The sequence below is a fragment of the Trachemys scripta genome, chromosome 8, assembly GCF_013100865.1.
Source record: "Trachemys scripta elegans isolate TJP31775 chromosome 8, CAS_Tse_1.0, whole genome shotgun sequence".
NCBI lineage: Eukaryota > Metazoa > Chordata > Testudines > Emydidae > Trachemys > Trachemys scripta.
This window is the reverse complement of record NC_048305.1, coordinates 81,011,625-81,031,674: the sequence shown is the minus strand read 5'-3', so window position 1 is coordinate 81,031,674 and position 20,050 is coordinate 81,011,625. Positions and strand designations below refer to the sequence as shown.

At 38.9% G+C, this 20,050-nt stretch overlaps 1 protein-coding gene across 2 annotated transcripts in view; it reads right to left on the bottom strand.

Annotated features, from left to right (window-relative positions):
- Window positions 1-20,050, bottom strand: part of TTLL7 (tubulin tyrosine ligase like 7) — an 81,155-nt gene that overhangs the window by 23,301 nt on the left and 37,804 nt on the right. The window contains exons 9-16 of one of the 2 annotated variants that reach the window (XM_034779514.1): window positions 16,434-16,528; window positions 15,220-15,367; window positions 15,059-15,132; window positions 10,972-11,107; window positions 9,948-10,034; window positions 5,764-5,959; window positions 4,487-4,767; window positions 733-846 (exon numbers count right to left, since the gene is read on the bottom strand). In XM_034779514.1, the coding sequence (XP_034635405.1) occupies window positions 733-846; window positions 4,487-4,767; window positions 5,764-5,959; window positions 9,948-10,034; window positions 10,972-11,107; window positions 15,059-15,132; window positions 15,220-15,367; window positions 16,434-16,528 (1,131 nt within the window). The remainder of the gene's footprint in view (window positions 1-732; window positions 847-4,486; window positions 4,768-5,763; window positions 5,960-9,947; window positions 10,035-10,971; window positions 11,108-15,058; window positions 15,133-15,219; window positions 15,368-16,433; window positions 16,529-20,050) is intronic. The other variant, XM_034779515.1, reaches the window with a different exon arrangement.

The following is a 20,050-nucleotide window of genomic DNA, read 5'->3' as shown; positions in this document are numbered from 1 at the left end:
CATTGTTAAACTGATGTTTATTTCTTTGCTCTTCGGCATTTTCAATGTTTTTCCAATCTGCACTTTGTCTCTCCTAGTATCTCTTCATATTTGGTATTATTTTCTTTTAAGATTCCCCTTTACTGTTTAGCATCAAGCACAGTATTCATCTCTTATTCTTTCACCTCCTTTCATATTCTTTGTTTCATGCCAACTACTAAGGCTCAGAAGAATGTTAGATAAAAGGAAAAGCCAAGCTGGCAAACTGAAGGAGCCAGCAAGAATGCAAATGGTATTCCTGGCACTTGTACTCAGGCTTCTACTTCACCTTACCTTTCTTAGTTCCTTAGCATGCCTATTCAGGGGTAGTGATAAACATGTCACAATCCGTATTCACATTCTATGAAACATAACTATTAATTAATTGTAACATTCTTCTTTGCTTGCTTAAAAGTTTGAACTTTAACAGGACAAACCTCCACAATTATAAACTTAAGTTACTCAAACTTCCTAATTATAAATGTTTGTCACATTTTAGAGAGTCCTAAAAATGATTTGTGTCATTCTTTTAAGGTCAGGTAGAATGTAGAAATCTGAGCTTTTGGAATGCTTTGATCTATGGATACCATGAGCTCTAAGGCCGCAAGAGCTCATGAATCATTAAATGTACATTTTATTTTCCCAAGTTCGTAGGGATTTAATATAAAACAGTAAGTGTTCTGTGATGCATCTTTCTCATTGATAGATACTTACATTTTCTATAATTAATTCTGCCTCTTCATCTGTTTTTCCTGGGAACTTGATCCTCATATCATTGAAAATGAACAGTGTCTCTCTTGTCAATGCCTCTTCTTGCTCTTTTGTTCTCTGTTGAAGCAAAGACTCATTCAAAAATTGATATGGAATTGATTTAGTATAGAGTTAGTGATTTCATGTGTATCTTTTATATGAAAGATATTTTCATGGTAAAAAAATATTTATTCCCGAACAGAGGAAAATAAATAGACTTTTTAAAAAGAATGTAAATGATATAGGTGTATAATACATACACTTTATGTGTACATTAACATATATAAGTATTGACTAGAACTTATAAAACACTGCAAGAGAAGTGAAGTCTGAAGGTAAATTTGTTTCAGACAGATGAGCAAAATCTGCTATATATTTATGATATACCCCATTTAAAATATACAGTTGAAACACAACAAATTTAAATTTAACTATTATTTTATGAGCAAAGAGGATTCTCTATGCAGCCACTAACAAAACCTCACAGAACTCTACCACTGCACCTCCAATACGAGCTGAGACATCCCTTGCTATCCAGTCCTGCGTTTCAATTGAGCACAAGTTGCCAATCATATGAAAGAAATCATACCAAACTTCCATGCCCAGGTTCCGTAAATTAAAGAGTGAAATCCTGCTAAAGTCAATAAAAGTGTTGCCATTGACTTCATGGGGGCAGGATTTCGATCTCAAGTTATGAATGTTTTTGATCAATATTGAGATAAGCCTGTATGACAGATGGCTAAGATTGTCTAAGGGTACATCTACACTACAGGGGGGAGTCGATTTAAGATACGCAAATTCAGCTACGTGAATAGCGTAGCTGAATTCGACGTATCGCAGCCGACTTACCCCGTTGTGAGGACGGCGGCAAAATCGACTTCTGCGGCTTTCTGTCGGCGGCGCTTACTACCACCTCCGCTGGTGGAGTAAGAGCGCCGATTCGGGGATTGATTGTCGCGTCCCGATGGGACGCGATAAATCGATCCCCGAGAGGTCGCTTTTACCCGCCGATTCAGGCAGGTAGTATAGACCTAGCCTTAGATGTTCTAGTTCCCTCAGGATGGTGCTATAGGGGCAGAATTAAGGTTGTTTGTGATAGATAGATATTTCATAACTTTGCTTTTGCATACTTCAGAACGTTTGGAGGCTTGGGATGGGGCTTGATTTTCTATTTGTTAAAAGTTGAACATTAATTTAGAATTTCCAGGCTTTCTAACATCTGTGGATTTTGAGAGAAGTACAGCCCTTATTCTCTTAGGGCTTTTCTTGGCTGAATTAAGTGATAGATACTTCAAAGCTTAACAAAATAATTTTGCCATATAATATATAATAATTTGGCTCTGAAATAAAGAGGCATCTAAGGCCTCTTGTTTATTTCTATTTATAATTCTGGGTTTATAGCTCAAGTATAGGTTGTTTTTCCATATTTCGGTTCCATATCTTTATGCATTTGGTTTTTAAATCAATCTAATTAATGGTAATATAAATCACTAAAAACATACTTTCTTCTCACTACCCAAAGGGCTGATAAACATACACTTTCCAAATAATTTATTTTGAGTATATTAAAAAGTTATGGATGATCCTTTTTAATTTTTACTCTATCAGCAATATGCAGTATATTATACTTGGTTGCAAAAAAATCATACAGTACTGTGCATGGAACTCAGTCCATAAAGTTATCATTAAATCTTTCCCACTGCTATTCCGTAAGTAACTTTATTTGCATTATTCTAAGGAATATGACCCCAGTTTTGTCACAGAAACAAGGATATTCTGTAATACAAGATCTCTGCCAGTAGTTGAAGCTTTCTCAATGAAAAAGTAAATCTGGTTTCTTACTTATGTTTATTTAAGTGAGTAGCTCATTTTCAGTGGTATACTGTGACAGACTCATTTTAATGTCTCAGTAATTTGTATTTGATATAGATCAGAATTAACGTGAAGAGAGAAGCCTATACTAGCCCTGTAACAATAAATTCTCAGGGTATGTCTTCATGATAAAAAGGAGCTATTTTAACCTCGAATTAGCTAATGTGAAGGGAAACATTCTTAAAACTTTGTCTGTAGACACAGGTTAATACCTTTATAATCCTGTTAGCTGAATTTAAAGTTGTTAAACTGCATGTACAAAAGATGGTCAGAGATGTTTTACATCACATCAGCTAACTCAGTTTAAAAAAAGAACCTTTTTTCATCTTCTAGACAGAGCCTCAGAGGCAGCAGGCAATGAGCTTTTTGCCAAATTAAAACTTTTGGTTAGGGTGAGCAAATGTTAGAAAGATTAATTAGCATCCCAAAATAATTTCTCACAATAACAGACATTCCTCTGACGGGGAGAGTGATTGAATATGTGGACTGAAAGTGCCCATTTTAATTGACATATCTCCAAAGGATTATTTGGGGGTGATAAGATATAAAGGGGACTGGAAAACAGGAATTGAAATGGTTTAGCTACAGCAATTAATATACTCCTAAATTAATTTGGGGACAGATCCCAGGGAACACCACTTTGGTATGCGTGGGGCATACAGCACATCACAGAAACCTGTAAGGAATAACGGAACTGTGAAAGGAGAAACCAAAGAGGATGATCTCAGGTAGGCTGGACAGAGAGGGGAGAAATCCAACTCTAGGACTGTAAGGCTGTTACTAATCTGCAACAAACCACAAAAAAACAATGAACCGACCTATCTTAATTCCTGCCACGTGTAAAACTATATATGCGGTGAAAACTCTTTTAATCTGATCTTCCGTTTATTCTTAAATACGTCTTGTTTTTAATTAGGCCACTTGGGCTTTAAGGCTTGTCTACTTAGGGATGCATTTCAAAATGGGGAAAAGCTTTGTCTTCATTGGGGGGGGGGGAGGAGTGTGTTTTTTACACAGAGACAGCTAATTGAAATTAGTTATCTCAATGTAAAATCCTAACAGAGACAAGGTCCTGTAGTTTTTAACTTTATATAGCTGGTTGAGGTAAATCCCAGGAGTGGATGGTATAGATTTTACCTCAGCTAGCTACATCGAGTTCAAAACTAGCTTTACCTTGTCAACTAGGTTTTTATACCAAGATAGGTTTCTCAATGTATACACATACCTCTTGTTGAAGGGAAGATATAGCCTAAGTCTTACTAATGCAAGCCCTGCTTTACTCCAATGCAATGTAGGGGATCTATACGGATGTTGAAACACCATAGTTCTGCCAATGTAAAAATTCTTAGGTAGATAAGCCCTTATATTCTTTGGGAAATCAATAATTCCAAACCATTCATACAGCCTGTCCTGGAGAAGAGAAAACCCTTCCATCTTTTAGACACAGTGCAGGAAGGGTGTTTGGAGCTCAGGATTCTCAGTCACAAGGGCACAGACTAAGAAGTCCTTTCCCATAAGTTGTGGTGTTTGCAGGGCTGCAATCTAATGGATGCACTGGAAACATGAAAGAATCACTGCAAGAGCTAATTTTAAGGAACATAAAGGTGTTGCAGTCCAATACTCCTGAGATTCTATTAAAACACAAGCTACTTCAGTACCTCAGGATTTCTGACATTGTATCAAGAAAACTAGTAATGTAGTAGGAAAACTAATATTATACACCAAGATGACAACAGTACTGTGTTGAAAGAAATTCAAAATCTTATTGAAGCAGTATTACACAAAGCAATACTGCAATGCACTTTTTAGATAAATAAAACACATTGTGATGTTTTTATTAACTTACCCCTGAAGAGTGTACTGTGCCCAGACTAGCAGTATTACACATTCTGACTGAAGATGAATTACGATTTAAAGAATGGGACCTATTCATTGACGATGGACGTGGCATTTGCACTGCAGGTTTGGCTGAAAAGGGACGTTGCTCAGCGGCTTGTGACTGCATAGCGAAGATTGATATTGAACGGGGACAGCTTACAGAACGCCTTATAGGACCTGTGGATGATGTGGAGGGTGAATATGATGGAGTTTTTATATTTTTAATTAAAGGTTTCCAGTGTAATCTGCCTGAAGACAAAGACAATGCAGGATATAATTACTTTCCGTCCATTTACTGTACATTCCTCTGTCATTACTGACCAGAGAACATGTCTATTGGAAATCATACGGTTCTCCAGTAATAAATGCTTTATGCAACCCATAAAAGTACCCATTCCTGCCCCCAAATCAGTCTTCTTCAGTTAGGCTCAAATCCTCTCCCATGTACAATAAATTTGTCAAAGGGTGCATGCATCTTGCGGTTCAGTAAGATGGAACGTGAGCAGAGGATTTGGGGGAACGGAGTAGGGACTTTGGCTTTTCTGGACAGCAGAACTACACTGATCCTCTACATTTTAGGACTTCTGCAGCCCATAATAAAAATAAGATTCTGTTACAAAACAATTTTTGGCAGCAGTACCATATGCAAACATAACTACATTACTATATAATGACAATTTCAATGCAATACTTCTAAACTGTATACTACAAAACACAAATAACATTGTACAAACCATGTCAGCACTTTAATATTCAATGTTACACTGTCTAGCTATTGTTCTTCTTATTTACCTGGAGAGTGACCCATCTATAAATCTTACCTTCTGCACTTCCTTAGATAGATTTTTTTATTTCCAAACAAAATCATGTTCAACAGAAATTAAGAACAACAACAACAAAGAATAAATTTGATGGCAACTTTGTCAGAAGTAATGAAAACAAAGAGGCGCATACACAACACATCCATTGGTAGCTAATGTTCATCCTTTTCTTTAGTAAGTAGTAACCTGGCAGCAAGTCATGCATAGGTTATTTTGATCCAGCTTTTCTATCAAGCTGGAACTGGGTTTTAAAGAAGAAGAATTAAACAAGCTAATTTGTGAATCCAGATGGTCTAGTGCCAAGGTTCGGACGACTAATTTTCAGGCATAAAGACTTTGTCACTGTTAAGTTCTACAGCACAGGAATATCTTATCTGATTTTTGTCCACATTAGATTTAATCAAAATTATGATCATTCACTTACTGGATCGCTCTAATAATTTATACTTGTTTTCTTCAAGCTCATATGACACTTTCATCTCTTTTTTCTCATTGTGATCTTCCTTTTCAGTTTCCTCCTCCCATTCTGATGTGTTGCTGCTGCTGTCACAGCTACTCTCACTACTGTAGTTCCTCTGTTTTTTTAAGGTCTGTGAACTTTCTGGCATAGAAGACAGGGGCTAACATAAAAAAATAAAAAGTATAGTAAATTCCTCCATTGCCCAAAAGGAGCATACATAGGCCTTTATTCAGGAAAGCACATAAGCACATGCTTCAGGTTTTACTGAAGTAAACTTGAAGTATGTGCTTTCTGGAACTGGGGACTTAATACTCTTTCTCTCTCACACTCACTGATGGCAGAAATATGTGTTCTGGTAATTGGTTTATTATTTCCCACAATACTACAGTATGTTATGAAGGGATTTTTAATTGTACAGTTCACACATCTAATTTTTATAAGGTGGCATAAGTCAATGATGTAATATTTTTTATAGATTTTAGTCACTACATATGTTTATAAATAGCTCGAGCTATACCTTACCAATGTCAGTAACATGCAGACAATAAGCACAGCAGACAACTCTGGTCAATACAGTTTTGAAAGAGAAAATAAAAACAAATGGTACAAAAAACAGAAGGAGAGAGAAGAGAGCATGCTCCACTAGGTATCACTCTGGTGCTCCATATGCATATGGGATCATATACCATTAGGTAATTAATCTTGCACTATCATAAAAAGAAATGGGAGATAAGAAAAAGCCAGCAGGAGACTGAGAAACAGCTGTAGAAACAGTAAGCACAGGCTGAGAATTCGCCTTCTTCCACCAACCATGAAGCAGACAGAAAACAGGAACATCAGTGCTAATAATCCCCTCTGTTATATTTGTCACCACAAGAGGTCTCGTATTGTTATTTTTTTCTGATAATTAACCATTCTCCCTGTTGAACAGCCATATGATGTCTATATGTCTGCTTTCCAACGACTGCTGTAAGGCAGATGCTTATACCATATTTTCACTATCTCATCTTCCTATTCGCTTATTGGATAGCAAATTAAGTTTATAAAGCAAAAGTTAACATGGTACATAAGAACATGGTAACTGAATTTGTTTTGGGGAAGGTCATAGTCATGCTGAAAAATATTTCAGCATGAATTTAAAATGTTATATGCCTTACAGTGCTCAGATACTTTGGTTATGGGCAGCAGTACAAACCCCGTTAAATAGTACTTAGGTAGCATGTACTTTACAAATAGACACCTCTTTTCAAAGACTTTTCTCCATAAAGGTAAGGCGAAAAATTTCTAATAGCAACCTGTCAGGCACGGTATGCTTATCAATCCAAACCAGCTAAGAGACTGTGGAAGAAATGTACTGTAGGGTGACCAGATGTCCTGATTTTATAGGGTCAGCCCCGATATCTGGGGCTGTGTCTTATTTAGGCGCTTATTACCTCCCACCCCCTGTCCTGATTTTTCACACTTGCTGTCTGGTCACCCTAGTGTACTGCCATTGTATGGTCTTGGTAATTATTCAAGTTAAATGAAGTATGTTTTGAGGGTAACACTTTCTTGCCACAAGGACCAATTTAGGTACATTATTGGGTCGGTACTTTTTTCAAAAACAGATTTCTAAATAGAAAGTACCTTCCCTGGGTCAATTAACTAAGAAGGATTTTCAGCAATACAAAGAAAAGCTGAAGACAAAAATGTAAAAACAAAAAGAATTTCAAAGAAATTTAGAAAAAACACAAATGACAGAGACTCATTTGCGCTGAAAGTGATCTCTTATGGATCATCTGGACCTTTTCTCTGCATCACGGCAAGATTGACTTCAACATCCCTAAAACATCGATGATAAATGAACAAGAGATCTAGTTTTAAAGGCTGGAGTAAATGTGATTTACCAACCTTCCTTGACAACTTATTCCATTGCTTAATAATTCTAATTATTAGAAAATGTTTCCTAATTGCTAAATCTTAATTGTCCCTATTTAAACCCATTCTGTTTTGTTCCACAAGAACAAAAAAATGACAGTTATTAATCTCCTAAAAAAGACTGTTATTTTATAGTTTATTTTTTTTTATTCTTGTGAACACACTGTACAAAGAACAGTGCAACATAATGAACATGAGGAAATAAACCTTCCAGTGTGTGAGGCACCTTCTAGAGGCTTTTAAATTATCCACCCCCAGTTAGAAAAAGGAATTGAAATCGTGGGGCTAGAGAGTGATCTTTGGTGCATGGGCCAGAGAGTTAACCCATTTGCTTACAAACTCCCTTTAAGTTTAATGAGTTTCTTGCAGAAATCCCTTTAATATCAATTGGGTATGCATAGATCCTTTTTTAGGTCCCAATCCTGCATACAGATCCATCCATATGGACTCTTACTCTTGTATAAGGTTCCACTACAACAGTGTTTCCCAAACTTGGGACACTGCTTGTGTAAGGCAGGGCCACCCAGAGGATTCAGGGGTCTGGGGTCTTCGGCGGCGGGGGTCCTTCCACTCCGGGTCTTCAGGGCACTTCAGCAGCGAGACCCGGAGCGAGTGAAGAACCCGCCGCCGAACTGTCGCCGAAGACCCGGAGCGGAAGGAGCCCTCGCAGACAAATTGCCGCCTAAGACCTGTAGTGGAAGAAGCTCCGAGTCTTTGGCAGTGGGTCCTTCACTCGCTCCAGGTGTGTTCGGCGGCACTGAAGGACTTGCCGCCGAAGACCCACAGAAAACTCTCGTGGGGGCCCCTGAAAACTCTCTTGGGGGCTCCCACAGGTCCCAGGGCCTGGGGCAAATTGCCCCATTTGCACCCCTCCCCCCCGGGCAACCCTGGTGTAGGGAAAGCCCCTGGCGGGCCGGGCCGGTTTGTTTACCAGCCCTGTCCGCAGGTTCGCCCGATCGCAGCTCCCACTGGCTGCGGTTTGCTGCTCCAGGCCAATGGGAGCTGCTGGAAGTGGTGGCCAGTATATCCCTCAGCCCGCACCGCTTCCAGCAGCTCCCATTGGCCTGGAGCAGCGAACCGCAGCCAGTGGGAGCTGCGATCGGCCAAACCTGCGGACGGGGCAGGTAAACAAACCGGCCCGGCCTGCCAGGGGCTTTCCCTACACAAGCAGCATCCCAAGTTTGGGAAACACTGTACTACAATATCAGGTCTATAGTTAGCATTGGTTTTTGTAAGGAAGTGTAGTCCCAGATTTGTACATGAGGGTAATGTTCTGAGGAACAGAAAATGCTGTGAAGCTTTACACACACACAAATCCAGCTGAGTTCAAACACCTAAAATATGAGCTTTTCTAAACTGAGTTATGAGTTAGAAGGATAGCAGAGCGTAGGCAAATAAATAATTTAGGCTTGATAATACGATAATTAATCTTTGCTGACTGGTGAGAAGATGAATTTAATGCAATGGGCTTCGTATGAACTGTGCACTATCAGCAGAAACTACACTAAAACTAATACATATTTCACTTAAAATTTGATTCTGGTTATGAAACATCCTCTGTAGCAGGATGACACTTTTTGCAGTACATAAAGTCTCACACATAATAATAATCATAATTAATAGTTTGAACTTCCAGAGTGCCTTTCATCCCATGACCTCAAAGTTCTTTAACGACATTAATAAATTAAGGCTCACAACACCCCTTTGAGATAGACTAAGGATATAAAGCAGTGGTGGGCAACCTGCAGTCCGTAGGCCAAACGCGGCCTGTCAAGGTAATCCGCTGGAGGGCCGCCAGACAGTTTGTTTACGTTTGCACAGCCACCCGCAGCTCCCAGTGGCCGTGGTTAGCCATTCCTGGCCAATGGGAGCTGCGGGAAGCAGCGGGCAGCATGTCCCTGGGAATTTAGTTGGGCAGATCGCAATTTCCTGGGCCCAGATCTTTGTCCCTGCTGCAACCCAAAAAAAACCTATACAAGGGAGCTCTGAGAAAGAAAATTCCCGCAAGAATCCCCACATGTAGTTCCGCCTTTATAATTCCATTTGAAGTCATGGTTTGCCCCCTCACAGATGGGCCAAGGAGCTCACCTCCAAATTTCTTGAGCTTAAGCTCCACAAGGCTGGAGGGGAACAATATACATGTACCTTGTATCCAACCCATCCACTGCTGCCTGCAGCTTGCCTAGCCTAATCATCTTTGGCACAAATTAATTTAAAAATCAGTCAAACACCTTGGGTCCTCGTTGCCTGGTGGATTTTCCCATCAGTTTTTCATCATCTAGTTCACATTGCTCCAGAAGATCCAAAATGTCTTCCTCCTAAAAACGTGAATATGTCTAGAATTAATGCAAAGCGATGTCATTAAAAATGACAATTCAAAACAGATCCCACCTTTCCTCCAAAGGTAAAGTGGCAGCTTGGATTGAGATTTAAAAGTGGTTTTCTGATCAAATAATCACTAAACACCTGTGTGTGCACGAACGTGTATTCACATGCTTCCAAAGACTATTTTGATAAAATAATAACATCTTGATATTAAATTCTTTCCTCTGATGTACGCCATTCAAGTGGAAATCAACGATACCTGCAAGAGTGCAAGCTGAATTTGACCCTTATAGTTTGTTAATAGCTATTTGTGCGAATGGTTGGACATAATCTTCTGTTAGACTGCTGGTTGATATGTTATTGAAAAGGTTATTTCCTCTAAGTTTGTAATAATTTCTCCAATTTGAACAATGACTTCTAAATCATGATAAATTGGCCATTTCAAATATATCCATTCTTCAAGTGGCTATCTCTAGGAATTTCTCGAGCTAGGGAGATCCCTGAGGGCCATAGCTGGCTCTGTGACAGCTGTTGTCCCACCTAGCTATAGTGGGTATCTGAGCAGGCTGGGCCCATTACTGGGGGAGAAAGAAGGCAATTATCAGTAGGCAGTGTGGTCTTTATGGGGGTTTATGCCAGGGTTTAGTTGGCCATGGGGTAGGCAGAGGATCAGGAAAATGGCTTAAAGCCACTTGTCCTATCTCCATCCTCGGTCTTATGTCCAGTGCAGTTCAGCCAGACTCAGGAATTTGGCCAACAAGCTGCATGAAGAACAACAATAAAACTACAGAAAAATTGTAAAGTGTTGTTATTAATGACACATGAGCAAAGATGGAGCAAAGATGATTCAAACCTGATTCAAAACTTCATGCTGGGTCATGGAATTCCAAGATACATAACTTTAAAGCCAATACTTCTGCACACTAGTACCTTCATTCTTTTCAAAGGGTTATTCAGCTCCCGCTGAAGTGAAGCTGCTCTCCCAGCAAGGAACGTCTGGAAAGCAATGGCTAACAAACTCTCATATTTTTCAAGTAACAGCTTATCATCAGGAGGGTAAATTCGCCTACAATTAGAAAAAATGAAATGGAGACAAGAGTAAAACAAAGTTGAGCTATTGACCACACAAGGAATACAACTAAAGTAACTAATTCACAAAACTCGTTATGTAGGAGATTTATTTAGTCTGTAATTATTATTAAATGCATATTGTGAATAAGACTCTCTCACCTAACTTTAGCTCAGTGGACATATACATGCTTTAGCCAGCAACTGGCTGCTTTAAAAAAAAGAAAGAGAGAGAGACACACACACACACAGACAGTGCAGGTTCTTCTACAGAAATATCATGACTAAATCTTGGAATACTCACTGAAATTTCAACTTCAGATGTGAATGAGGCATGAAACATTAACAAAATACTGTATTCAGAGGTATGAAATATTTTGTTTTGGAAACAAAGCAATACAAAAGGATTGAAAATCTTACTGATTAACTACTATGCTTTTATGGGCCTGCTATAAATTAAATCTTAGAGATGTACTGCATTACCCCAGTAACCCTTTCAACATAATGGACAGGAACATTCACTATTAGAAAAACATTATCTAACAAAGATGGAGTGTGGCTCCGATTTTCCATTATAGCAGCTATGATCATTATTCTTTACAACTGTGGGTAGAGAGATTATGACAATGCAAAACTAGGACTGAGTGATTTATGCACATTTACAAAGAAACAATTGGCTTTGAAGAGAATCATCCCTAATCTACTTGTCAGGAAAAACTGAAGCATAGCCAGAGACTGTAAAACCTGGTGACTAATTTCTTACCTACATTAAGTGGGCAAATACATTATAATAGGTCAGCATCATGTAACTGGTGTATTTTAGTGGCTCTCTAAGGGTATGTCTACACTTGTAAACCCAGGCTCAGGTTCAGGTTTGAGCCCAAGCCCCCTTACTGTCCACACACAAGCCTTTCTGACTTGGGTAAGCAAGCACACAGGAGCAGGATGTGGGTCCAAGGCAGAGTCCCACTGTGACCCTGGTCCAAGCTCTGTCATTTTGAAGTGTGGACCAGCGCAAGCCATAGACCCAAGTCAGAAGATTTGCATAGTACAGTGTGAATGCATTAGCATAGTTGAGAGATTCAGTTCCAGCAACTGTAAGCCTGGGTTTACAAGGCAGTGTGCATGCTCAAGCATAGGCTTGGAAACACAAACTCCACTAGTGCAGGTCCCACAAATGGAGGTTTACAGTGCAGTGTAGACATACACTAAGTCTTGTGAATTTTGTAAAAGGATCGCTCCCCTTTTGCCTGCTCACAATGTTTGGCTCCTTGAAAAACTACCTCTTGCAGTGACCTTCACTCAGATGGGGAAGAGTGGTCATGCTCTCACTAGACTTAATTAATATAATCCAGGCATCTGCCAGAGAAGATTGCTGGAGAGCAATCTGTAGCACTCCCTTATCTAGTGGTTGGACAAATGGTTTTCTTTCCCAGCTGTATGTGAAAAAAACTTTTGATTTTCAGTTTTCATAGAATCGCATTAGTCTTGATTCACACATATTAGTTTAAAATTAACATAGTAGCTTTGGTTCAGATATACTCTTGTACAGTTTCACTTTGCATGCTATGGTGAACATTCAGTGATCTCAGACCAATGGAAAATTCTCCACTGATCTAAAACAAATTAAAACTTAGCATAATTCATAACCATGCAGCAGCTAAACTTTGTATGTGTGTTACAGACAAGGCTGTGTCAATGGAGAAATTAGGAGCAACCACAGAAGTTCCACAGAGAGCAAGGAAGAATTAGAGAGGGCCAGGGTGCCCTTAGAGGGCCAGAAGTGCATCAGAGAAGGCAAGGGAAATAGCTAGTAGAAACTTCCCCACTCTGTCACAAATGTTAACTTCATTTTTCTTGAAGGATCTCTAAAGGGTTAAGAGGACTGTGAGGGAGAGTGAATATAAGGTGTGAAGACTTATTTCATGAAAAAGGCACCCTGAGCCAGTATGAATCTGTTGGTAAATTTTCTCCCATTAACACACACAAAAAAAAAAAAAAAAAAAAGCATTGAGACTATATTCTATTGCACAGATACTGGCATGCACAAAACCTCAGATAATTGATTTCTGGAAAATCACTTCTATAATAAATTTGAATTTCAAATCAATATCTTCTTCAGTAAAAATGATGGAGTTGGTCCTAAAATCAGTGAGAGTTATAGTTGCCTAATAGATAGTCTCTGTACTTCTCGGGATACTGCCTTATATTTATACATTGAGAAGATAGTGGGCCACATTCTGCTCTCAATTATACAGGTATTATATGACGCCAATAGTGTTGCATTTAGATCAGTGAAAATGAACGAAGAATCTGGTCCAAAGTGCTTTCTATTTCAGTGCAAGACAAAGGCAGAAGAAAATATGCCTTTCTGACTAATATAAAGACACCAATCGTTCACAAAACAATTACACTCAAAGGTCTAAAACACATCTGTCAATTGCATTTATTTATTGTACTTTACACATATAAACAGACTATTAACTGTAAGGTCAAAGGAACAGTCTATTGTGATTGGAAATGCTCCTCTGCTTAAATATAAATAATTTACACATGTTCAGCTAATGAGAAGGCTCATTCATAAATCTAGTCCCTCTGTTTCAGCTTTAGAGGGACAAATACTGGTCCAATTGAAGTCAGTGGGAGTTATGCAATTGAAGTGAACAGGACCAGGATCTAGCCCTAAGTACAGACCTGTTGGTCTCAGTGCAGAGCAGGCCAGAGCTCCTTGGTAGCAATCAATTTTTTTTAAAGGGGGGAAAAACGTGGTGTTTCTGCTGATTTAAAAGAGGCCTAACAATAATTTCATTGGAAGGACAGGCATTATAATTCAATATGAGGAAAATATACTCCACTGCAAAGGACCCACATGAAACCTATACACTCCTTAAGCCCCTCAAATTCAGCAAGGTACTTAAGCACATGCCTACCTTTAAACATGAGTAGTCCCACTGAAGTCAATGGGACTACTCATGTGCTTGGAGTTAGGCACATGGTTAAGTACCTTGCTGAATCGACACCTGAAGATATAGAAACTGACCCAAAACCTACTGAAGTCAATGGAAAGACTCCCATTCACAGAATCAGGTCTGAAGTCAGTGCAGACATACAAGTTTCTTGCAGTTCTCATTTAAAACATGAGATTTATTGTCATGCCATGCAACAATAGTAATGGATTGTTCATCTTTCCATATTGTAAGGGAGCTTTTTTTAAATCTAGATTTTTTTCATTAACATTTTTAAACAATTATTTACTTGTATCTTAAAAGTACAGAGTCAGATCCACTTATACAAAGGTGGCATAATGCTCACATACGTACTCCCTCAGTCCTGGAGTTGATGTTAAAAACAGCCTTTATTCCTTAGGATGTTACTTTCAAATATAATACTTACCATAGATACTTACGATAGAATAAAATTGTTGCCTACTTAAATTTTGTCTTTTCAAGTATTTAATCAACACGGTGTGCTTTGTCTAAAACATAACAAAATCTACATACTATTAAGTACTGGGACCTTTGCTCCATTAAAATTGTTGTTTGTTATTTTCAAAGGAAAAATACCTAAAGACATAGCATAGATAGGGCTCATCTGCCTCCAATTTGCTAGCAATAGGAGTGTTGCCTGGCTGCAGGAACAGGCCCTTTATCTGCAGCCATGCTTCTCAGTGCACTCAAGATTTAAGGCCAAATCTTTCAAGTAATTATTCTGGTGCCTATAGACCATATAATTGATGCCTTATAAATGCCAGATGCAAACACAGACCTTGGATTAGAAGTCCTATTACCTGGGAAAAGACAGCATCTGGTGAACATCAATACTTAAAATAAATTCCTGTAAATAATTTTTCTGCAGAAAATCTATCATTGCCTCACAATACCTATTTCCATTATTCTTTAATAAATCATTCAGTTCTGGACTCAAGCAGGAAGAGGGAGGGCACAGTTACCTGTAGTTCCCCATGTGTCTGTTTTCATGCTCTTCTTTGGAAATCTGTTTACGAACTTGCACAAGTCTTTCTTTCTAGAAATCAAGTAAGAAAGAATTAAAACTGATTGAGTACAAGTCTTGGGAGGGAAGGAGGAGTAGCTTTGTAAAATTCCTTTATACCAGTTCTTCTCTTCTCCTCTCTAGCGTGTGGCGCTGTTTTTCCCAGTCAGAGGATCCTGGTGACAGTCTTTTCACTGAGCCTTGACCATAAAGTCTTTTTTGAGCCTCAGCTTTTTGTTGGGCTAAGTTTCTCCTTTTATCACTTGTCCTAAAATAGAGATTACATTCAAATATGACTCAATTAATCCGGAAAGCAATAGCTTTTAATCAGGATTAGGAGATGACTGCATTACATTGTTATAAACATAGCTGAATTCTTAGTTTTTTATAATGAAATCCTTTGTACATATTTAACTGGCACAGTCACAGGATACGGTCCCAACATGCAATCAGACCTGCACAGGTGCAGAACCCCCAGTCATTTTAATGGGACTCCATGTAGGCAGACCTCTATAACTGTGCACAATCCCACTGAAATCAATGGGGTTCTGCACAGGCACAGGGGTCTGTCCTCACAAATCCAATTCCAGGACTAGGATCTAATGTATTAAACCTCTGTGTAGAGGTTGTCACTCCATACCCTCTTACAACACATGTGAACTGAGAGGTACTTTCACTGTAAAAGAAACCCCCTGTTTTTTCCTATCAAACACACTATGCTGTAGATCTTATAGAAAAGAGAAAAAATAAATACTGCTTAAGAATGAATTCTTATAATATCAATTGTTGTGGCTGTGATAACTCTATGCTTTTTAGTACAGTACTGTACTGATTTTGTGCTACCACCCAATGTGCAACCTTGACCTTAATTTACAGTAATTATTTTCCATTGGGTTTACAACTGAAAACTGCACCATTTCCTCCAGTTTACCCCCGCCTCTGTGTTCTGGTGTTAGTAGAAATGGATTGCAGTTGTGAATGCTAGTGCCATCAGATCAAACTACCAAAGTGACAGTGAACCCATGCCAGCACTTACCATCCACACTCTGAGACCTGAGTGAAAAATTATTAAAACAAGAATCAGGAATGGTAATCAATACTTTTTTTTTTTTTTTGCAATGCACGCTAATGAGGAGTAAAGTTGAAGTTGAGTCATGTACACATAGTAAAACTGGTAAATAAGAAAACTTTGCCATTCACACAATTTAAGACTGGTAACAAATGTGCCATACTGCACGTATCCCATGATTTTCCCACATTCAATAGGAAAAAAGGGCAATAAACGCCGTGCTCCTATAAAAAAAGTTAGGGTGAGGATTAAAATGCAAGTTTACCTTATATTGAGAAGCTTTAGTGCATTTAGTAGAACACCTTTCTTTACATCATAGTCTATTTTTTGGTCAGTTCCAAAGCTTGGGGCTCGATTAATCTGAAAAATTGAAACACAGAAAATACAAGAATGTTTAACTTCAGTGTATGAAATATACACACATTTTTCATAAAGACTTCTTTTAAAATCTACTGACATGAAAATAATTAGATTAATAAAATAAATGTTAGGAAGCTAATGTCATGAAAACTGAAAGAGAGAACATTTAAAATGAAAGTTATCATTATACAGGAATTAAAAGAAAAACCATGAAAAGTCATTAAAAACATGGTGGGAGAAGTTTAGCTACTTTCTTCGTGGAAGGTCTCCCATCCAAGGATTTACCAGGCTCAATCTTTCTTAGATAGTCTGATAGATTCACCTCCTCTGGCAGTATGCGGGCCAAAGATTTTTTGTTATTCAGTGCCCTGATAGTACAAACACTTACACACATGCTTAACTTTAAGCATGTGGGTAGTCCATGCTTAAAATCAATCATGTAAATAAACGTTGAAAGAAGTGGAGCATTTAATCAATGGGCCTCTGGGGGCAAGAACTCAAACCCAATTCTCATACATCATATTACAGAAAACTGTCACTCGACAGGGCAGATGCATTTTAAATAAGATTTTATGTATGTAAAATATTTAAAGTAAAACTACATTGATTAGATATGTTTGGATAAGTTAAAGGTAAACACCAGGCAGTTTTATTCATTTTTCCAGTAAGTTAACTTCCTGCCTTTTATGTACACCAGAAGCCACGGCCAGCACATCGCTCGCCCGCACCGCTTCCCGCCGCCCCCATTAGCCCGGGACGGTGAACTGCGGCCAGTGGGGGTCGCAATCGGGCGAACCTGCCACGTCAGCAGGTAAATAAAACTGGCCCAGCCCGCCAGGGTGCTTACCCTGGCGAGCTGCGTGCTGAACATTGCCGACCCCGATGTACACTGTATGCCCAGATACCAGTGAAATTGTAGTTAGATTTTGGGACTTTTGAAATGCTATTTTGGCCCAAATTTTTAAGTCATGATTGCATGCACCCATAGTACATAGAAATAGCCAGAGCCCATGAGCCCACTCACACACAGGATTGCACATGTGCAAATAGGGAACATGGCATGCAGAAGTTCATGCTGATTTTTGAAATTGTGGGCCTTCAAATATCCCTGAATTGTTAACGCTTTAGATTACAGCTGCAGCATTAACAGCAGCATTCCTGCAGAGAACGCGAGAAGTAATTACAGCACATTTTACTGTTTACATATCTTATATTCTGTCATTTTACTTGAATAATGTAATACAAGTGAATAATATAGTTACACGGGGAATATATTTAATATGTTAATATAGATTAACAGACATTATTATAAAAATGATCTGTGCTACAGGTCTGTCGCATCTTACGCGCATTTAACATGCACGATTTCAACTTTAGGCGGTTGGCAAAAAACAAACAAAAAAGAGAAAAATAACAATTTTAATATTATACCTGTAGTGCGGGCGATTTTGCCCGCCATTGAACTCAATGGAATTTTGGCTATACGCGGTTTTCGCTTTACGCGCTAACCGTGGAACGGAACCCCCGCATAAGATGAGACAGACCTGTATGTATCTAAGATTGAATTTTCCTTTCTATTACACTGAAAGCTAACTCGATTTAAATGACCTTTTATTTCTTACAAAGTGGTGATATGGAAGAAAAAGGTTTGCAGCAAACCTGAACAAACATAACCATGTTAGTTGTGTTTTATGAAGGAAGAAGGTGGTTTTGTTATTATAAAACACACAGTGTACAAAACGCTACACTAAGATTTCTGTGGGTATGTGTACACAGCATTTTGGACTGAGACTCCCAGCCCAGGACAAGAGATGTGGGCTAGTGGGGCTCGCACTAGCACTTAAAAAATAGCTGTAAAGACCGCGCTTAGCGAGGGGATGGAAAATTGCTTCTTTGACTTTTTCTAACCACTGAATAGATATTCAGAAGCATTCAACAACCCAAGAAGACTCCAAAATTAAGAGACACAAGGTCAAAAGCCAAAAGACCAACTACTTGAGAAGTGCACTAGTCAGTTTGAAATGCACTGCTTAAAGTACAGTATCTTAATGCTACTATGAAATGTTGTATGGCGGTGAAACATGGGCACAGACGAAGATAGAGGAGCAACAACTGCTTGTCATAGAGAGGGCGATGGAAAGAAGAATTCTGGAGATTTCAATCCGCCACTGAGTCCCCAGTGAAGTGATCAGACAGCAGAGTGGAGTGTGAGATGTCATTGAAAGCAGGTACAGTAAAATGCTATGGGCCGGGCATTTATCTAGGCTCACTGACAATTGATGGACTGCAGCTATCACGAGTGGTACCCACGAGAACTGAAATGACCACTCGGCCGACCTTCAAAGAGATGGGAAGATTTTATCGTAAAAAGGCTTGGCCGCACATGGAGAAGGAAGGCCAGGATAACAGAAGGATGGAAGACATGTTGTGATCTGCGCAATCTATACGAAGGCTGAAGGACCGATCTTTCAAGGTGATCAAGGTGATGATTAAATTCATTTTAACAAAAAGGAAACTTGTGAGACCTATTTACTGTAGTAAAGTTTTTTTAATTATAGATACACACACGATGGCTCTGACACAAATGACTGCTAACAAAAAGCAATTGTATGCAGCATTCGAATAATGTTTTAGAAAGAAGCAGTAAAGATGATCTGCAAAACCTTTTAGTTAAAGATTCACACTAAGTGACAGAAAATTAGTACAGACTTCATAATTATAAACAGCTACATTTAAAAAAATAGAGATTGGAAAATCATTTCCTCCTTCATTTATGCATGAAGTCCCGAATTCAGGCCAAGGATTCTGGGTTTCCAATACAAAGCTGATGCCATCTCAAATGCCTGCTGTACTGCCTGCATTAGGGGTTTGAGATGTCAAGGAAACACTTAATTCTAATCCCCTGACTTAGTAGGAAAACGAAGAAGGAAATGATTTTTCTTTTGTATTATTCATTTTATCAGCTTAAAGTTGGATACCTATTCTGTTACTGATCTAGGATATTGCACATATTTCTTTTCATAAGCTTTGTTACTTTATGTATTTAAGATGCAAGAGGCCTGCTATCCGTAAACTGTAAACAGACAGTTCAAATCTGTGGCTAAGTGCTGCCACCAGACTTCAAAGGCAGGATGCCACATTCTTCCTCCAGCCTGGCCACTACACTCAGCACCACTTTGCTGATGGCTGGGCTTCTTCTCAAGTTTTACTCCAGAAACTAATTTGGAAGCAGCTCTCAATTTAGCTTCTACATGTGAATGTAATATTTCAGAGGCCCTGCTGTTTGCCTTGTGCTGTTGGGCACACAGAGGAGGAAAGGAGTGGAAACAGGAGTCTGAAGCTTGTTTTACACTAGTAACTTATGTCAATATAAGTACATTGCTCAGGGGTGTGGAAAATCCACACCCTTGAGCAATGTAGTCATACCAAACTAAGCCCCAGTGTAAACAGTACTATGTTTATGGAAGGTAGGGTTACCATATTTCAACAAGCAAAAAAGAGGACGGGAGGAGCCCCGCCCTA